General features: G+C 37.4%; 1 protein-coding gene across 1 annotated transcript in view; it reads right to left on the bottom strand.

The window, feature by feature from the left end:
* LOC126032360 (UDP-glucuronosyltransferase 2B31-like) overlaps positions 1-22,193 on the bottom strand; it is a 40,786-nt gene that overhangs the window by 12,024 nt on the left and 6,569 nt on the right. The window contains exons 2-3 of the mRNA XM_049790020.1: positions 18,641-18,789; positions 9,173-9,304 (exon numbers count right to left, since the gene is read on the bottom strand). Of these exons, the coding sequence (XP_049645977.1) occupies positions 9,173-9,304; positions 18,641-18,789 (281 nt within the window). The remainder of the gene's footprint in view (positions 1-9,172; positions 9,305-18,640; positions 18,790-22,193) is intronic.

Here is a 22,193-nt window from a genome sequence, read left to right on the forward strand (position 1 = left end):
CGTCCCATATGGTCCCCCAAGTAGCCAGGAGCAACTTCTGAGCGCATAGCCAGGAGTAACCCCTGAGCGTCACAGGGTGTGGCCCAAAAACCAAAAAAAAAAAAAAAAAAACCAAAAAAAAAAAACCCAAAAAAACATGGTCTTGAGATAAAAAAACATAGCAGAGCACATCAAGAAATAAAATAAATAAATAAATAAATAAATAAATATAAATGGGGACAGCAACTTCAATAACCTCACCAAAACAAAGACATCTACAAAATCTAGATAGCTAAATTAAAAAAATTGCTTTGTTCTTTTTTGCCTTTTTTTCCCATCCTGCACAGGCACAGTAAATATTGGGGTCATTTGAAAAGGAATTCCCTTGACCTAAGAGATTCAGGGTTTCTCCACCCTTGGAATATATTGTCATGGGATTAACTATAGACTCCGTTCAGGTTGATTTACTCTCCTCAGTGCTTTCGTGGTGTTTGGAAGACTTCTGCTCTGTCCTGGGTGATAAAAATCAGACCTCTGTATCTAGAGATCTCGGTATCTACACAGGTCAAGGAGTGGAGCTTATGATGAAGTCTTTCTTTGTGGTTCTAGAAGTTCTGTTCCCTCAGTGTCATTTTAATCTGTCTTCTGTGGTTGGTGGACTTGGTCTTGCGCTGATCTTAGGATGGAGCCTAGGATAGCGTCTTTCTATATGTTTTCAGAAGGCCCATTCCGTTGCAATTGTCTCAGACAGACCTTTGGAACTGGAGATCATGGTGGTTGTGCAAGTCTTAGATCAAACCCTAGACTAGGGCTTTTTTATTGATCCCAGGATACATATAGTTCGGTCATGGTTCAATCAGCCAGTCATCTGTAAATCGCAATCTTGGCTTTTGGACAGACCAAAGGGTGACAAGTCTTCTCATTTTGTCTTATCGTTAGCTGGTGGGGTAGGATAACCTGCTCCTAGGTCAGGTTGTTCCCATTTTCCTCGTTGTCAGGATATCATATTAGAGCTGGCACTTGTTGGTGTCCCAGCAGTATTAAGAATGTCTCGGATGGGATTGTTTCCTGTAGCTGTTGTGAAGAGCTGTGTCGTTTCTATGTCTGGGATCCAAGCTTCAAGACTGGATGGATGGTGTTTAATCACCTGGAGTCTACGTTGGGCCCACACGACATGTTTTCAAGGTGGGAGATGTCCCTGTATTGTAAACAAGTATAAGTTCTTATCCCTAGTAGATAAGAGCTCATTTTTATATGTAATATTTCCCCCTTTTTTAGTGTGTCTTTGCAGGAGGAAATGGTGCTACATTATATTGCCAGTGCATTTTGGTGTGGAAAGAGAAGAAAACAGAAACAGGTGACACACACAAAAAAAGATAAAAATAGAAACAAAAATATATGTGCTCATATATATATATATAAAGAGCAAAGATTTTTAAAAAATGAAATAACAAAGTGATTAAAGGAACAAAATGATGCAGTAGACTACCTTACATTTGGGAAAAAGCAGGTAAAGAGATAGTGTCATACAGGTCTTATACTTATGATGGAAGTACAGGTTTCCCCATTGTCTTTTGAGAGTGTCTCATGGTGTGTGGGTTCCTGGGTGCTTTTTCATCACACACCCTGACCTTCTTGATATTGGCAAAATATTTGCGGCAGGGAGGTCTTGGGAAGAGTTCTTGCTTTGGGGATACTTTTAGAGCTAAGTCCGATTTCAGGTAATAGTCAACGTTAGGAAGAGTAGGTAAGGAGGGCCGCACAGCATGAGTCCACAGGGGAGTTGGTTTCCTTTTCTTGCCGGGGATGAGGTGTGGGTTTGTCTGGGTGTCCCTTCGCTTGAGTGCTGGGTACTGGTTCTTTGGGATAGGAGGTCAGTCTTGATGCCTAATGGGTTAAGAACTGAGGATGAAGAGTTTTAATAAGGTGAGAAATCTGGATGGGATTGAGGGGTGAAGGGATAGTCGAATTTCCAAAGGGGGAAAAGGGGAAAATATATGGAAGGGGCAGGAAAGAAGAAAAGAGAAGATACATTAAAAAGAAAAGGAGAAGAAAAAAGAAAAAAAAGAAAAAGAAGAAAGTAGTGAGAAGAGAGGAGAAAAGAGCAAGAGAATGCTAGTTTGCTTGAATGTGTTCAATGAGTAGGGCCTGTAGTATAAGACTGTAGGTCACAGTTGCTGCTTTGGTGGTCTGGCTGGTCATGTGCTTTAGGTCCTAAAAGAAGGTATAAGCTAGAGATAAAGTGTATGTTAAAGAGTTTTTTCGAGACATTCTCGTAGTACAAGCTGGGTATGGTATCTCGTGTGACTGAGCCCTGAGATACCATCTTAGTTTGTCCACCCTTTGTATCCAATAACACCTGTGGACAGAGAAGCTGAGAGGTTATTTTAAATATAGTAAGATAAAGGCATTAAAACATACTGTTATGAGATGTTTCCATTGGATACAGTGATTTTCCATGGTATTCTTTATTTGTAATCCTGTATTAGATCCCAAAGGGATTTTTATGGGCCTTTGCAGTAGGAAGCTGATTATAAACCTGTTCTCGTTATGCTGCTGTTTCTGCTGTTACTGGTTTCTTTGTGGTATAATGTGTAGTCAAAAGTTTGTGTTGTTCCTCTTTCATGTGTTTTGGGCACTTCTCCCCGGTATATGTTGACTGTTACAGTGTTTGGAGTTTCTACCTTATGAAACCCTGTTATTTGTTTGTTGAGTATTAGTTGAATATAAGATGTATGTTCTACATGCTTCAGAATAGTGCTATCATTCTGTGTTTATCTTTCATCTTCTGACTTACTTTGTTTAACATGATATGTTCTAGGTCCATCCAGGTTGCTGCAAAGTCCATGATTGTATCATTTCTGACTGCCATGTATTATTCCATTGTGTATAGACACCACATCTTAATTATCCACTCATCTGATGGACATCGAGGTTGGTTCCAAGACTTGGCTATTATACTTAGTGCTGCAATAAATAGTGGGGTGCACACATACTTTGGGATGAATGTCCTTTTGACATGGGGGTAGATACCTATGAGAGCAATTGCTGGGTCAAATGGTAGCTCAATTCAGAGTTCCTTGAGCACTCTCCATACTGTTTTCCATAGGGGTTTTCCATAGGACTAGGGGCATTCCCACCAGCAGTGGATGAGAGTGCCTTTCATACCACAACCCCGCCAACAGAGACTGTTCCCATTATTTTTGATGTGAGCCATTCTCACTGGTGTAAGGTGGTACCTCATTGTTGATTTGATTTAGATTTCTCTGATGATGTATTTGTTGGCCATTTTTTGGTCTTCCTTAGAGAAGTGTCTATTCATTTCATCTTCCCATTTTTTATGGCTTTATTTGATTTTGGGGGGGGGGTCAGCTTTCTGAGTGCTTTGTATATTCTGGATATATGCCCTTTATTTAATATGTTCAGTGAAAAGATTTTTTCCCATTCTGTTAACTGTCTTCTCGTGTTAAGTAAGGTTTCTTTGATTTTGGGGGGGTCAGCTTTCTGAGTGCTTTGTATATTCTGGATATATGCCCTTTATTTAATATGTTCAGTGAAAAGATTTTTTCCCATTCTGTTAACTGTCTTCTGGTGTTAAGTAAGGTTTCTTTTGCCATGAAGAAGTTTTGTAGTTTGATGTAATCCCATTTGTTTATGTTTGACACTAAAGTTCTTACCCTTGGTGCTCTATCCTCGAAGACCTTTTTGATATATAGGTCTTCGAGTGTTCTGTCTATTTTATCCTCAATAAACTTTATAGATTTGGGTCTGATTTCAAGGTCTTTGATCCATTTTGAGTTGACTTTTGTATAAAAAGTGAGGTATGGGTCAATTATGAATTTCTTACATGTGGTTTTCCAGTTGTACCAACACCACTTGTTGAAAAGACTTTCTTTGTTCCATTTCAAGTTCTTGGCTCTTTTGTCAAATATTAGTTGGCTGTATATCTGTGGGTTTATGTCTGGAAATTCTGTTCTAACCCACTGGTCTGAGGTCTTATCTTTGTTCCAGTACCATGCTGTTTCGATCACTATGGCTTTATAGTATAGTTTCAAGTTATGTAAAGAGATGCCACCCAGATTCTTGTTTTTCAATATGTGTTTGGCTATCCTGGGTCTTTTGTGGTTCCAGATGAATTTTATGATTGATATAATTCTTTAAAGAATGATGTCTGAATTTGTATCAGTACTGCATTAAATCTATATAGTAGGTTTGGTAGATAGTCATTTTGTCTATGTTGATTCTACCTACCCATGAGCATGGGATGTACTTCATTTACTTAGATCCTCTTCAATTTCTTCTGGAGTGTTTTGAAATTTCCCTGGTATAGGTCCTTTGCTTCCCTAGTAAGGTTGATTCCTATGTAGCTTATATTTTTTTGATAGCATTTTAAATGGAGTTGTATTTTTTAATCTCTCTCTCCTCAATTTTGTTATTTGTATAGAGAAACACTACTGTCCTTTTTTGTATTAAATTTGTAGCCAGCCACATTGATGTATTGGTTAATTGTTTCTAGGAGTTTTACTGTGGACTCTTTAGGGTTTTTGATGTATATCATCATATTTTCTCAAAAAGAGATAGCTTGTGTTCCTCTTTCCCAATTTGGATTTTCTTTGATTCCCATCTCTTGTCGAATTGCTATTGCTAGGAATTCTAAGATTATATTGAATAAGAGTGGAGAAAGTGGACAGCCTTGCCTAGTTCCTGACTTTAGTGGAAATGCTTCTAGTTTTTAACCATTAAGGATAATGTTGGCTGTGGGCTTTTCATAGATAGCTGTAACTATCTTGAGGAATGTTCCTCTAACTCCATTTTGCTGAGTGTTTTCAACATGAATGGTTGTTAGATTTTGTCAAACTCCTCTGCATCGACTGATATCATCATATGGTTTTTGTTTTTCTTGTTGTTGATGTGGGTATGATATTGATTGATCTGTGTATGTTGAACCAACCTTGTATTCCTGGTATAAATCCCATTTGGTCATGATGTATGATCTTTTTGATAAAGTGCTGGATTCGGTTTGCTAAAATTTTGTTGAGAATCTTTGCATTTATGTTCATTAGTGAGATTGGTCTGTAGTTTTCTTTCTTGGTGGTGTCTTTGCCATCTTTGGGAATGAGTGTGATATTAGCCTCATAAAAGGAGTTGGGGAGGATTCCTGTTTCTTTGATGGTTTGGAAGAACCTGTGGAAAAGTGGTAGTAATTCTTCTCGGAATGTTTGATATAATTTGCCTGTAAATCCATCTGGACCAGGACTTTTGTTCTTAGGCAGTTTCTTAGTTACATCTTTAATTTGCTCTGAAGTGATCAGTCTGTTTAGGCTTTCTAGGTCTACCTTATCCAGTCTCTAAAGATGGTATTTTTCCAGGAATTTGTCGATTTCTACTGGGTTCTCTAGTCTAACTGAGTATAGTTGTTCATAATATGGTCTCATGTTGTGTTGTATTTCTTGGGGTTCTGTTGTAATCTCTCCCCTTTAATTTGTGATTCTACTGATTTTGGTGTTTTCCCTCTTTTTTGGTGAGTTTTGCCAGTGGTTTTTCTATCTTGTTTATTTTTCAAAATACCAACTCTTGGTCTCATTGATTTTTTTGTATTGTTTTCTTAGTTTCCATGCTGTTTATTTCTGCTCTGGTTTTTATTATTTCTTGCCTTCTGGTTGTGGTTGGATTTCTTTGTTGCTGTTGTTCCAATTTCTTGAGGTGATCCTTTAAACTATTGGTTTTGTCATTTTTCTGTTTCTTGACATAGGCCTGTATTGCTATGAGTTTCCCGCTAATTACTGCTTTTGCTGTGTCCCACAGATTTTGACAGGTTGTCTCTTCATTATCATTTGTCTCAAGGAATCTTTTTATTTCTTCCTTGATTTGCTCTTTTATCCAGATGTTGTTGAGCAGCATGTTGTTTAATCTCCAGGTATTAGTTTTTCCTCCATTGCTTCTTCTTGTAGTCAATTTTGACCACTGTTGCATAGTGATCTGATAGGGTGCTTCTAGTGATCCTTACATTTGTGGTCTTATATGGTTAGATTTGTATCCTAGGACATGGTCTATTCTGGAGAAGGTTCCATGTGGGCTTGAGAAGAGTGTGTATTCTGTTTTCCGTGGATGGAGGGACCTATATAAGTCTATTATCCCTAGCTCTTCTAATTTTTCATTTAGGGCTCTTAATTCTTTGCTATTTTCTGCTTTGTGGATCTGTCCAGTGGTGATAGTGGAGTATTGAGATCTCCTACAATTATCACATTTCCCTTCATGTGTTTCTCCTGGTATAGAAGCAGTTGCCTCACATATTTTGCTCGCTCCTCATTAGGTGTATAAATATTGAGCAGGGTTAGTACTTCTTGATCTAGTGTTCCCCTGATCAATAAGTAGTGTCCCTTTTTGTCCCTGATCCCTTTTTTGAGGTAGAATGGAATTTGGTCCAATGTAAGAATGGCTGTCCCTGCTCTTTTTTGTTTTCTATTAGCCTGAATAATTAATTACCATCCTTTCATTCTAAGTCTGTGTTTATCCTGTAGTTGCAGGTGTGTTTCTTGCAAGCAGCAGAAGTCTGGTTTATGTTTTCTAATCCAGTTCTCTACTATGTGATTCTTAATGGGAGAGTTTAGTCCGTTAACATTTAGGGAGATTATTGACAGAGAGGACTGTTGTGCATTTCTTTTGTGTAGGGTGCTTGTTGTTACAATTGGGAGTTTGGATTGTGTAATTCTTCTCTGACTAGGTCTTTAGGATCGGTTTTGTTTGAGCGAATAATGTAAGTTCATTTTTGTTTGAGAATGTTTTTAGTCTGCCCTCCCATATGAATGAAAGTGTTGCTGGATATTGGATCCTAGGTTCGAAATTTCTTTCATTCAGGTATTTGAATATGTTGTTCCACTGTCTTCTTGCTTGAAATATTTTAAATGGAGATCTGATTTGATTCTTATGTCTCTTTCTTTGTATTTGAGGTTTTTTTCCCCTTATTGCTTTAAGGAGCTCATCTTTCTCTTTGTTTTTTTGCCATTTGTATTACTATATGTCTTGGTGTTGGTTTATTAGGGTCTATTTTATTAGGGACTCTCTTCACTTCCTGGATTTGCACTGAATCTTCTTTCCAAGTGTGGGAAAGTTTTCTGTTATTATTTCTCTGACTACTTGTTCTTCTTCTTTCCCTATCCTCCCCTTATGGTATACCCAAAATTCTTAGGTTATTTCTTTTGTCCTTGTTCATTAGATACTGGACTTTTTCTTCCAGTGCTTTGCCTTTTATTTCCTTGCTGGTTTCTTTGTTATTTTTTGTTTGCAGTTTTCCTTCGAGTTCTTCAATGTGCTTCTCTAACTGTGTGTTTCTGCTCATAAGGCTTGTTACGTTGTCTTTTAATTCCTTCAATTCCTTTTGTATAGAATCTCTCATGTTCTTTAACATTTCTTCTTTAATTTGTCTCGATTTATTTGTCCACAGATTTCTTGTACTCAGTGGCTAGTGTTTCTTTCATTTTCTTGATCAATTCTTACATTTCCTTCCTCATGGCTTCTTTTAGGTCTCTTTCTAAGGGATCTGTGCATTTTGGTGGACTTGGAAACTTGGTAGGGTTTGTTTCCGTATCTCTAGATGTTAGGTTTCTCCTTGATTTACCCATATTTATTTGCATTTATTGGTGTTGCTTGGAGTGCAGCGCCTTCCGAATTCAGCCTGCTTTGGCCCCCTGTGGCATGGGGTTCCCTCCCTGAGCGTGGCTCTAGAGGGGGCTGTTGGATGAGCTTGCTGAGGTTTGGCTCCTCCTGTGCTCTCTATGTGGCCTGATCTGTTGCTTTTCCCTTTTGTTGCCAGCTAGTGCAGTTCCTCTCTGGCCACAATGGTTGAGGGTGCTGTTGAGCCTAGCTCCTTCGCTTCCCCTCCCCTACCTGGAAGGCAGCCCTGCCACTTCCGTCAGTGGGTCTGATCAATTCCCTTCTCCTTATTCCTGCCAGCTGGTGCAGTTCCACTCCTGGCCACAATGGTGGAGGGTGCTGTTGAGCCTAGCTCTCTGTCCTCCCTCAGTCTATTTGTCCCAGCCTGTCCCAGTGATGTAGAGTGGGTCTGGCGCAGGTGTTTCTGAGCAGCTATGTGCCAGGGAACTTCACTTCTCTGTCTGAATTCTGGTCTGGTGAGGTGATCTCTGGGGACAGGAGAGCAAAGTGGTGGACACGGGGGTCTCTGTGCACCCACGTGGAGCAGCCTCAGGGGAATGCACTCACCCTGGGGACCAGTGCGGGAGGTGGCGGACGTGGGGGTTTCTGCGCCCCCAGGTGGAGCGGCCTCAGGGCACTGCACTCACTCTGGGGATGGCGCGCAGGTGGTGGTCATGGAGGTCTCTGCGCCCCACATGGAGTGGCCTCAGGGGAATGTACTCACCCTAGTGACCGGCATGGGGGTGGTGGGTGCGAGGGTTTCTGTGCGCCCAAGTGGAGCGGCCTCAGGGCACTGCACTCACTATGGGGATGGTGAGCAGGGTGGCAGACATGGAGGTCTCTGCGTGCCCACGTGGAGTGGCCTCAGGGGAATGCACTCACCTTGGGTACCGGTGTGCGGGGTGGTTTCTGTGCTAAACTTATTTTTTATTGGCTTTTTTTCATGTTCTGAGTTACCTCAGGTTCAAAACATTTGTGTCTACTTTGGAAATTTGGAGGCAATTTGTTAATTTAGACAGTTCTTTGAATTGTACACTTCAAGGCAAATAACTTTATACCTAATTCATTAAGAAATGAGTCCTAAGTTACCATGTAAGCACTGTCCCTGATGCTTTTTTGCTTTATAAATTAATAGTTAAATTTAAGGTTTCATTTTTTATAATACCATTTGCATTGCTTACCTACCATATATTTTGCAAGAAATATGTATACATTGCAGGGTAGAATTTGGTGTTTCTGGACCTGCCTAAATTATCAATATAATAATCATCCTATTGTTACTTAATATATTTTATTCTGTGTTCAATGTTATTAGTCTTCCACAGTACCTTTTGTTTTAATTGAACAACTGTCATGTATATTTTGTACTGGATTGATAAAATAAAACATTAATGATAACACTTGACTATTTATTGCATGCAATCTATAATCTCAATTATTGACTACATACATTAAAATATTTTTATAACCATAAACCTTCAAACTATTACAAATTTAATAGGCAGATTATTAATATTTTTATACATATACATTACCTAACCTTTTGTGGAATCTGTGCTAGGGCTGATGCAAACATGTTGGCTTTTTCTTCAGGCATATTAGAAATCATTGATCCCAGACTGAACACCACAATGCCATTTTCACCAGAGCTCTGTACAAATTCTTCCATTTCCTGAGAAGAAAAAACATTTCTCTATGTATGAGCAACATAATCTCATAAGACTAGAGCCAATATGTGGCTCAGGGGTAAAGCACTTGATTTAAGTGTGAACCCCTTTCTCAATACTGGCAACACACACATCAATAATAGTTCTACAATCTAGTCCAGGAAAAAATGTCTTAACTGTCTTGGGAGCAATAATGCTATTTAAGATTATTTAAGTATGCACAAGTTTTACCATTGTAGATTTACTTGTAGTTGTAACATGATTCAGTACTGCGTTGTGGCAGTACTTTATGCTTTGTGATTTATGTTTTGTGTCAATCAAAGTCACGGTTCTTCCTCTGCTTAAAGTGCCTGTGGCCTTCTCCAGTGTCTCATCAGGTTTCCCTCTCCATACTCATTTAGCAGCTTCTTGCCTCACCACATAAAGCAAGGATTTTATTTTTAGTTGTAACATGGTTTAATACTGCTTATATTTATACTTTGGGGCATGAAAAGTTACTGCTCTTTTTTTTTTTTAAAGTTCCTATAGAATAAGGGGTCGGAGTGATAGTACAGCAGTAGAGCATTTGCCTTGCATGAGGCCAACCCCAACAGTTCGATTCCCGGCATCGCATATGGTCCCCTGAGCCTGCCAGGAGCGACTTTACAGCGACTTTTGAACACTTCAGAGTGAAGAGCCAGGAGTAATCCCTGAGTGCAGCAGGGTGTGACCCACCCCCCCAAAGAAGTAACTAATGCTCCCTTTTGGGCAGTGGGGGGGTAATGGTGGCATTGGTGATGGGAATGTTGCACTGGGGTAATGGTGGCATTGGTGATGGGAATGTTGCACTGGTGAAGGGGGGTGTTCTTTTTATGACTGAAACTCAACTACAATCATGTTTGTAAACACGGTGTTTAAATAAAGATATTTTAAAAAGTGCTTGTGGGCTTCTCTATCATTTTTCCAGTATCACATGAGGTTTTTCTTTTCATCATCAGCTTCTTGCCTTTCCCATAAGGCAAAGATTCTTATCTTTATATAAAATATATTTATAATATTCAACAATATTTTTGCCAGCACAAAATTTCTATTACATAACTATCATGAATAAAGCAGTAATGGATATTGTTGCACATAAATCCTTCAATTCAGTGCTTCAGTATTCTTTTTTTTTTTTTTTTTTTTTTTTTTTTTTTTTTTTTTTTGGTTTTTGGGCCACACCCGGTAACGCTCAGGGGTTACTCCTGGCTATGCGCTCAGAAGTCGCTCCTGGCTTGGGGGACCATATGGGACGCCGGGGGATCGAACCGCGGTCCGTCCAAGGCTAGCGCAGGCAAGGCAGGCACCTTACCTCTTTGCGCCACCGCCCGGCCCGCTTCAGTATTCTTAATTAAATGTTCATGAATAAAATATATGGGTCATTATGAGATAAGTTTTGTTTTGGGGAGTCTCCCAAGGGGTTTTAAGGAGGTCATAAATCTTCTGAATCATCTTTGTCCTATCTGGACAACCGTTCAATCCACCTATCTTTGTAAATTTCCTGTAGTGAAAAGAATTGCATAAAGCAACCCTAGCTGTCATTGCATGCAACATGGATGTCTCCATTATTAAGGGAAGCACACACCAGATGTGTCTATTGGCTTTCCTGGTGCAGTGCCTGATTCACCCCCCAAAAATATTTCAACCAGAAGGTCCATTGGAGAAGTCAATCATAGCCCCTGCATAGATTACTGGCTATATTTCTGTTATATTCATGGCATGGCAGTGACATATTTCTCGTTCCTTTTATTTGGCTTTGTCTCCCTTGCAAAACTACAGAAATATAGCCCCAGTCATTGTTCAGTCAAAAGAAATTTTAGTACTAAAGACTTGCAAAGTCCAGCCAGCTACCTGTCTTTCTGTCAGCCTATTTTCTTCCTAAGGCCAAGTCAAAACATAGCATCTTCAAGACAATATCTTCTCTCCTTGTCTTTGAGCACCACAGCAGGATGACTTTGCCTGAGGGACTTTCCCTGTCACTTTGAATACCTGCTAACAACAGGTTCAGCCAATGTAGATTAGGCTATTTATTAAGTATAATTCTGTACCTTTTTCATAAGTTTTATCTCTTTCTATTACCAGATCATAGGAAGTGGGTCTAAGCCCCTAGCAAGAAAATGATTCCACAGGTTAAGGATATTTTTATTAGAAAGAAAACCAGGATTCCTGCTATTCCTTAATTTACATCAGTTATGACACCTAGGGTCAGGAATTACTTTGATATGTAAGAAATTAGCTGGGGGTCTAAGTTCAATTTTTTGCAAGTGGCTAGCCAGTTGTGCCAACACCACTTGTTGAAGAGGCTTTCTTTGCTCCATTTAGAATTTCTTGCTCCTTTATCAAAAATTAGGTGATTGTATGTCTGTGGAACATTCTCTGAGTATTCAAGCCTATTCCACTGATCTGAGGGCCTGTCTTTATTCCAATACCATGCTGTTTTGATAACTATTGCTTTGTAGTACAGTTTAAAGTTGGGGAAAGTAATCCCTCCCATATTCTTTTTCCCAATGATTGCATTAGCTATTCTAGGGTGCTTATTTCAAAAGTGCCTGATCCACTTCTTTGAAGAATGTTATGGGTATCTTTAAAGGGATTGCATTAAATCTGTACAATGCTTTGGGGAATATTGCCATTTAAATGATGTTAATCCTGCCAATCCATGAGCAGGGTATGTGTTTCCATTTCTGTGTGTCCTCTCTTATTTATTGCAGCAGAGTTTTATAGTTTTCTTTGCATAGGTCCTTCACATATTTAGTCAAGTTGATTCCAAGATATTTGAGTTTGTGTGGCACTATTGTGAATGGGGTTGTTTTCTTAATGTCCATTTCTTCCTTATTACTATTGGTGTATAGAAATGCCATTGATATTTGTGTGTTAATTTTGTTGCCTGCCACATTGCTATATGTGTCTATTGTTTCTAGAAGCTTTTTGGTAGAGACTTTAGGGTTTTCTAAGTAGAGCATCATGTCATCTGCAAACAGTGAGAGCTTGACTTCTTTCTTTCCTATCTGAATTCCCTTGATATCTTTTTCTTGCCTATTCGATATAGCAAGTACTTCCAGTGCTATGTTGAATAGGAGTGTTGAGAGAGGACAGCCTTGTCTTGTGCCAGAATTTAGAGGAAAAGCTTTCAGTTTTTCTCCATTGAGGACAGTATTTGCCTGTGGCTTGTGGTAGATGGCCTTAACTATATTGAGAAAGGGTACTTTCATTCCCATCTTGCTGAGAGTTTTGATTAAGAATGGGTGTTGGACCTTATCAAATGCTGTCTCTGCATCTATTGATATGATCATGTGATTTTGTGTTGTTGATGTTGTGTATTATGTTGATAGATTTATGGATGTTAAACCAGCCTTGCATTTCTGGGATGAAACCTACTTTATTGTAGCTACTTGCAAAAACTTGAACTTAGACCCATCAGCTAACATCATGTACACGGTTAAATCCAAATGGATGAAAGACCTCTATATCAGATCTGAAACTATAAGATATATAGAACAACACATCGGTAAAACACTCCAGGACATTGAGAATAAAGGCATCTTTAAGTAGGAAACTGCACTCTCCTAGCAAGTGAAAGCAGAGATTAACAGATGGGAATATATTAAACTGAGAAGCTTCTGCACCTCAAAAGAAATAGCGCCCAGGATACAAGAGCCCCCCCCCCCCACTGAGTGGGAGAAACTATTCACCCAACACCCATCAGATAAGGGGCTAATTTCCAAAATATACAAGGCACTGACAGAACTTTACAAGAAAAAAAAAACATCTAATCTCATCAAAAAATGAGGAGAAGAAATGGACAGATACTTTGACAAAGAAGAAATACATATGGCCAAAAGACACATGAAAAAATGCTTCACATCACTAATCATCAGGGAGATGCAAATCAAAACAACTATGAGGTACCACCTCACAGCCCAGAGATTGGCACACATCACAAAGAATGAGAACAAGCAGTGTTGGTGGGGATGTAGAGAGAAAGGAACTCTTATCTACTGCTGGTGGGAATGCTGTCTAGTTCAATCTTTATGGAAAGCAATATGGAGATTCCTCCAAAAACTGGAAATCGAGCTCCCATATGACCCAGCTATACCACTTTTAGGAATATGCCCTAGGAACACAAAAATACAGTACAAAAATCCTTCCTTATACCTATATTCATTGCAGCACTATTTACCATAGTAAAACTCTGGAAACAGCCAAGATACCCTTCAACAGATGAATGGCTAAAGAAACTGTGGTACATGTACACAATGGAATATTATGCAGCTATCAGGAGAGATGAAGTCATGAAATTTTCCTATACATAGATGTACATGGAATCTATTATGCTGAGTGAAATAAGTCAGAGAGAGAGAGAGAGAAAGGTGCACAATGGTCTCACTCATCTATGGGTTTTAAAAAAAATGAAAGACATTCTTGCAATAATAATATTTAGACACAAAAGAGAAAAGACCTGGAAGTTCCAGCTCACCTCATGAAGCTCACTGCAAACAGGGATGAGTTTAGTTAGTGAAATAACTACGTTTTAAACTATCCTAATAATGAGAATGTACGAGGGAAATAGAAAGCCTATCTAGAGTACAGGCAGGGGTTGGGTGGGGAGGAGGGAGATTTGGGACATTGGTGATGGGAATGTTGCACTGGTGATGGGTGGTGTTCTTTACATGACTGAAACCCAAACATAATCATGTATGTAATAAAGTTGGTTAAAGAAAAAAAATGAAATTATCCTTCCTTTTATCCTCTGGCTCCTAACTGAAACCTATTCTATTCTAAGGTTATAGACCACCTAAAGCTATGTGTATTTGTTTTAAAATTAAACAATGTACATTGATACTTTGAAAGAAACAAATGCGGGCATTCCTTTCATGATATGACTGGCTCTTTACCCTTTATATACTCCTTTGACTAAAGATTAAATTTGTAGCACTCCTGCCAGAAACGTGTTGACACCACATCCTCTGTATGTGGTATAATTATTTCATATTTCATATTTCACTGCCCGTACAACCCACTCTCCCTAAAGTGGATTCTCCAAAATCTCACTGATGGCTGTAAGACAGAAGCTGCCTACAACACCTAGCTTTTGTTCCTAAAGTGTTCAGATTGTTAAAAAAAAAACACACACACAACTACTCACTATTCTCCAGGGTTGCCTCCATAGATATTTCGGTAACTTTTGGTGGTAGTTATTAAACTAGGGTCAGCAACATGCCAGAATTTATCTTTGTGACTTATCTCCTACACATTATATTTTAATTTATTAAGGAGTGTTCATACTGTTTTCCATAGAGTTAAAACCAGGTAAATTATTACCAATCAAAAATTCTAAGTATTCATATCAGTGTCATTAGCTATAATACTATAATGGGCAAATGCTATCTGGAACATATTCTAATTTCCAACCTGGAGTCTATAAAGATAGAGGAATTATTTACATTTCAATTTTCCTGCATCAAAAATGAGATCAGGAAAATGGAAAATATAAAGAATGTTTTGAGATATTTGCAACAAAATTAGTGATGACCTCTTAATCCTGTTTTGGATGTTTCTGTCCAAGGAAACAAGACCTTAAGCAAATATCTGAGCATAGTTCCACCTATGCAAGTAAAATAAATGAACTTGTGATTTCAAAGAAAAATATTAAAAATTTTGTTTCTAGTAGTAAATCAGAATAGCCTCTGTCAACAACCATCTAGCTTCTACCAAGTAAGTTACAGTTCTATGAACAAAACATTATGTATGTACACTTTCTTCCTAAAATTCTTAGTATTGCTCTCAATTCTTATTGGTTGTGACATTATTTCAGGGCTTGCTCCATATCTGTTTTATAGTGAATTTAGTTTTCACCAAGTGGGATTGAGATCTTATCTCCTTAATAAATTCAATATTCTAATTCAGTGTGTATTAAATATAAAATAATTTTGAAATGGATTATCATTTTAAATTATATCTTAAAGGAATAGATTGATTTTAGTTCATATTGATGTTTTGCTTTCCACCACAAAATATTTCATCTTATATGTTAACAAAGTTTTATTCTTTGCAATGTTACATAAGAGACTGTTTTTAAATTTAATTTAATGTTCAACATTTAAATTTAAATTTAATAAATGTAATAAATAAATTTTATATGTAAACTTTTTAAGAGAGAACACCTTGCATACAATCTAAATTTTGCACTGTTTCAAATTAATGTAGACAGTGGCTCTCCAGGTTTCTGAAACTATGGCCACCGAGTCAAAACTGGATACTCATGACCTAAAAATCCCCTCTGCATTGTAAATTGGCACATGGCTTCATAGAGTTGCCAATTAGAACTCATGCTACATCCAAATAGTTGCTGTCAGAACTAACCTAGACTTACTCTGAAAAGAGCAGTATAACAGAAATGGTGGCTCCGTAGTTTGTGCACTACCTGTTTCATCTTGGAGATAGAGTATTTCTGAATACAGATTTTTTTAGCCAGGTGTGAATGAACTCTGTTTATGTTTAATCTGGCAGCATGGTTTGAATCATCACCATAGTTTTCTTTGGTACTAAGGGTGCCTATTTGCTACTGATAACTTGCAACCTAAAATATTCTACTCATCCCCACTCATGGTTTCTGGACAAGATACATAATTATCTATGGATGTTTATAAAATTGAATATTTGATCATCTTCAAGACTTGATATGTTATCTTGTTAGAAATGGCCAGATAGACTTGTTTTATTTTTTCCTTCGAAGAGGAGTTTTAGCCAAGCCCTACATTGTAGTGCGTAGGGGCTATTGCTGGCTTTGTACTAAGAAAAAATAATTTACTCCAGAAAATATACATGTGACCCTATGTTGTTCTAGGGGTTGATATGTGATGGTTTTAGACAAGACAAGCAACTTATGCCCTGTGTCAGCTTTTTTTTTTTTATCAGAATATTCGGTCCTTGTTCCTGAATGCATGCACTGTTGAGATATTCTTATCTCATCTAGGCCAAAAACACAGCAACCCTTGTTTTATGAAAAAAGTGCAAACAAACATGTTCATCATTGTGGATTCATTAGAAGATGAAAATATCACACAATAAGTCATCCATGTAACCATGATATACACTTTAAATGTATATATTTTAAGTGTATTTTCATATGTAAACTATTTTTAAGAGAGAACACCTTTAATACAATCTGAGTTTTGCATTGTTGCAAATAAATTTAGAGTGTATTAAATATAAAATAATTTTGAAATGGATTATTATTTTAAATTACATCTTAAAGGATTAGATTGATTTTAGTTCATATTGATGTTTTGCTTTCCACCACAAAATATTTCTTCTTATATGTTAACAAAATTATATTCTTTGTAGTGTTACATTAGGGAATGTTTTTAAATATAAGGAAATGATTGGAATTCAATAATTTAGATTAGTTTCGTTGGTGTCTTAAAAGTGGCCCAGTGCCACAACTAATCTCCAAAAGAGCAATATGATGCCAATTAGACTTTACCAGGTAGACTTTACCAGGTTGACAACTTGATCACCTCAGAATAGCACTGTGGATATTTCCCTTTCACTCTGAATATACAGCAGCCCACTTCACACCCAACACTCATAGAAATGGCCCAGCTCCAGAACTAATCTATTATGTGGTGTTTGTCTTTATTGCTGTAGTACTCACTGGTTTTTTTGTTTGATATTTCTTTTGTATTGTTGTAGTGTTTCTCTTCCTTTGTCCTAGTCTTCTCTCAAACGAATGTTGAGAGCCTCTAGAAGGACTCTGTCTATTTTGGGCTTATTTGATTTTTACCCCATTTTATTGATTTTCTTTTCTTCAAACAGAACCACATAACTTGAATCATCTAGTTCCACCTCTCAAATTGAAGGAGAAATAATGGAGGGTACCAAGACCAAACATTTGTATGATCACTAAGCAGTAATCTAGACACAGAGGGGACCACTTATACTAGCAGCCTGGGGGGGGTAAGGGTGGGGGATATGGGATGCAAGCTGAAAACAGGGGTGGAGGGAGACAACTTTGGTGATGGGAATTCCCTTGATTCAATGTTAATATGTACCTAAAATATTACTGTGGAAGATATGTAATCCACTTCACTCAAAATAAAAATTATTATAAAAAATAAAAGAATTATAAGCAACCAATTCTTTCCAGGAGGGACAAGTCAATTGGCTAAAAACTCTGAGGTTTTCTCAGAATGGGAAGAGGCTTATTTCCTTCTGACCTTCCACACTGCAAGTGAAAAACCCAACAAACCCTGCCTATTCTTGTCATCTGACAACATATTAACAGCTTCAGCTTCACAATTAATCTCAAAGAATATGATGCCACCATTTTTCCTGCTATACTAATTTGGGTCGACAACTCTGGGCCTTTTTACATGGGGCATAGGCAGATTTGCCTTTCTTCCTGAGATCACAGCAGCTTACAACCTCACTTGATATCCTCTGCCTATATAAGTTGGCCCAATCTCCAAAACTGAATCATCAATATTTTAAACCAGCAAATTGTTCCAAATCTACAGGCAGTAGACCATACAGCCACAGATGTGGCCATATGACATCTCATCATTTCATAGATTGTCAACCCAGTAGGATACTGGTATTTCAGATGGGTGAATTACATAGAATTCTACCAAGATAAATAAGCTTAATCAATAATACAGAAGTCTTACTAGCACTTATCATTAGAGTAAGTCCTCTGAAACTTATTTTATAATATCATTTTGAAACTGATAACTATTGATATAAGTTTTGAAAATTCCATTTGTATTTTTGTTGTAACAAACAATTGATGTAAATTTGTGCCTGCAATAGAGGTGACATTAGAGTTGGTGTGTGGGAAAAAGGGGGACATTCATGGAGAAAAGGTCATATTGTTGGTGGGATTGTTGTTGGAAACTTAATGGCTAAAACAAACTGAATTATGAAGAACTTGGTAAATAATTATGTTGCAGTAAAAAATACACAATGCATTTTAACAGACTTTAACTCTTACTATGTATATGTAGTGCATTTACTTTATTCCATATATTCCTTTTTTAATCAGTTATGGTGCTAAAAGTCAGGTTATACAAGGGAATTAAATGAGATTTGATACGGCTTTGGTGCATAACTCAACAAGCTACTCAAAATTATATTAGTTGATATAAAATCTAAATGTCTCAAATGAAAAATTTTTAGTATTAAAATAACACTAACACAAATTTACATTTATTTGTAAATTTACAAACCATTTGATGACTTGCGCCTCTTTTTATGAGAATTTCCTTTTAGCTTGATTTCTGATGATGAAACAGACTAAAAAGAAAAACTTGGACCAAGTTTACCTTAGGTAAGGGTTCAGCAGGTTTGCAGAGGAGTCCTCCCACAAATTCAAAATTTGGTAAGATTGGGTGAGGAAACTGATAATCCCAATATGTTCTAATCAGCCATATTTCAGCTTTTGCCATTAGTTCATATATTTTAGTGGGTCTTCCTAAAGAAAAACAAAACAAATTATTAAATGTAGGCAATAAAAACACATAAGGTTTTCTAAAGGATAAATTTTTAAAAGAATCTTGAATAGTGGAGTCAAAGGTATAATGATACAAATTATTTATCTATATATGCATTTTCTCATATCATCTGTCATTTCTTAAAAAACTTTGTACCTGTGATATAATGCTTGATTATATATAATTTATATGTTCTAAAGATGTATTCAGACATTACACGTATGGTTTTAAAAAAAACCTTGAAAATTGAGAATTTGAGCCCATCAGAAAATAAACACCTTGGAGTCACCATAACTGAAGAGGCGAAATGGGAAGTTAACATCATTTAAAATGGCAATATTTCCCCCAAAGCATTGTACAGATTTAATGCAATCCCTATAAGGGTACCCATATAATATTTTAAAGAAATAAATCAAACATTCTTAAAGTCAAATAGAACAATACATATCCCAAAATAATAAATGCTTTCATTGGGGAAAATAATATTGGGAGAGAGAAAAAAAGAATAAGTGAAGAAAAAAAAAAGAAAAAAAATGAAAAAATGAAGTGAAGAAAAAATAAAAAGGAAAGAAGAAAGATGTCAATGAGAAGAAATTGGAGGAGGAGGAGGAGGAAGAGAAAGAAGACAAAGAAAAAGATAACTAAAATGAAGAACAAAACAAAGAAGAAGAGAAAGATGATACAAGAAAAAGATGAAAAAATAAAGACATAGAATATGAAGAAGACAAGAAGAAAGAAAAAAAACAAGAAAGAAGATAAGGAAAAGATAAAATAGTAAACAAAGTAAATGAATGAGGAAAAAGAAAACAAAATGATGAAGACAAAGAAAGAAGATGAGCATGACAAGAAAGAAGAAAGATGTTAACAAAGAAGGTGAGGAAAATGGAGACAAGATTAAAAATATATATAAAAGACAAAGGTGAAGAAGAGTAAATTATAGAAAGAAGAAAAATAAAGAAGGTAAAATGAAAAAAAGAAGAGAATATGAAGAGGAAGGAAAAGAAGAAAAGAACAACAAGAAGATAATGAATAAAGAGAAGGAGGAGTAGAAAGAGAAGAAGGAGGAGAAAAAGAAGAGGAGGAGGAGAGAAGGAGGGAAGGAGAAGAATAATGAGACAAAGAAGAAGTAGAAGAAGGAGGAGGAAACAGATAAGGAGGAAAAGGAGGAGAAGGAGAAGGAGGAGGAAGAAGGAGAAGGAGAAGAGAAGAAGAGGAGCAGAAGAAGGAAGAGAAGGAGATGAGGGAGGAGGAGGAAAAGGAGAAAGATGAGAAAGAAGAGGAAGGAGGAGAGGCAGAAAAAGGAGGAGAGGAGAAAAAGAGAAGGTAAAGAAAGAAGAGAAGAGGAAGGAGAAAAAAAGGAGGAGGAGGAAGAAGAAAAAGGAGAAGAGGAGTAGAAGGAGGAAGAGGAGGACAAGGAGAAGGAGGAAGAGGAAAAGGAGAAAAAGGAGAAGGAGAAAAAGGAGGAGAAGGCAATGAAGTAGCAGCAGCAGGAGCAACAAAAGCAGCAGGAGGAGAAGGGGGAGGGGGAGGAGAAGGAGGGAGAGGAAGAGGAGAAGAAGAAGAAAAAGAAGAAAAGAATAAAGAAAGAGAAAGAAAAAAGAGAAAAGAGAAAGAAGAAAAAAAAAGAAAGAAGAAAGAAAGAAAGAAAGAAAAAAAGAAGAAAGAAATAAAGATAAAAAGAAGAAAGAAAGAAAGAAAGAAAGAACGAAAGAAGAAAAAGAAAGAAAGAAAGGCTAGAGGAATCTGTGCCTGCCTGAGTGGTTCCCAACTGCGAGAGATTGTGAGTGTTGCCTGTGCGTGTTTTTCTACTGCCCTTTGTCCTGAACCTCTCTTGAGTGGGTCGAAAAGGGCCTGGCAAAATTGCTCCACTTCGCTTCGTAGCCGGGCACTGTTTCTAATGAATGAACCCCACTGCAACATGCAGAAAAAAAATCACATTAGGAACTGTTCTGGATTTCTGAAGCCCAGCATATCTCTTGACTGTCTTCTCTGCTGTGTGCTCGAGCCTAAGATTTGATCCTGTGTGTGGCTTCATCCATGGAGGGCTACCCTTCCTTGGAGTCAAGTAGACCTGCCCAGAAAGGGTGGAGTCAGAGGAGCATGACTGCACACATCATTTAGCCAATGAATACCACCACAACACATAGAAAAACCCACAATACAAGTGTGACAAAAGGGAAACAACACAGGCCAGCACCTGGCATAGAAAATGAAGATGGCAACTCTGTTGACTGGAAAAATGGCCAACCAACTAGTCAGTCTCTCAATATGGAGTTTAGAGAAGAAATATGGAGGATGCTCACAGAACTCAAAGAAAGCATAGATCGAGTTCAAAAGAACACTAATAAGAACCAAGAAAATATGAAGACAGAAATTAGAAAACTCCAAACTGAAATAATAGATCAAATACCAGGTCTAAAAAACTCAGTAGACATATTGACAGACAAAATGGATAAGCTCTCCAACAGGGTAACAGAAGCTAAGAATAGAATTAATTAACTGAAAGATGCGATGCATAACACATCCATACATCAGAAGAGATTTCAAAAAAGCCTTAAAGCAAATGATTAGACAATGGAAAAATTAGTCAAAGAATGTGAACAGAGAAAAATAGAAGTCTATGATAATCTAAATGGAAACAACTTAAGAATCATTGGAGTCCCAGAGACACAGAAAATGTACAGAAAGAATCAACAGTTAAGAACATCATTAAAGAGAAACTACCAGAGCTAAAGAGATTTACAGCAGATCTGTCACAAGAAACACTCAAGACCTTGATATCAGACCTGATACCATAAGGTATATAGAACAACATGTAGGTAAAAAACTCCATGACATTGAAACTAAAGGCATCTTCAAGGAGGAAACTGCACTTTCCAAACAAGTGGAAACAGAGATCAACAGATGGGAATTCATTAAGCTGAGAAGTTTCTGCACCTCAAAAGAAATAGTACCCAGGATACAAGAGCCACCCACCGAGTGGGAGAAACTATTCACCCAACACCCATCAGATAAGGGGCTAATATCCAAAATATACAGGGCACTGGCAGAACTTTACAAGAAAAAAAAATCTAATCCCATGAAAAAATGGGGAGAAGAAATGAACAGACTCTTTGATAAAAAAGAAATACAAATGACCAATGGGCACATGAATATATGCTCCTCGTCACTAATCATCAGGGAGATGCAAATCAAAACAATGATGAGATACCATCTCACACCACAGAGATTGGCATACATCACAAAGTATGACAACAATCATTGCTGGCAGGAATGTGGAGAGAAAGGAACTCTTATCCACTGCTGGTGGGAATGCCGTCTAGTCCAACCTCTATGGAAAGCAATATGGAGATTCCTCCAAAATCTGGAAATTGAGCTCCCATTC

Source organism: Suncus etruscus, chromosome 16 (assembly GCF_024139225.1).
Source record: "Suncus etruscus isolate mSunEtr1 chromosome 16, mSunEtr1.pri.cur, whole genome shotgun sequence".
Taxonomy (NCBI): Eukaryota; Metazoa; Chordata; class Mammalia; order Eulipotyphla; family Soricidae; genus Suncus; species Suncus etruscus.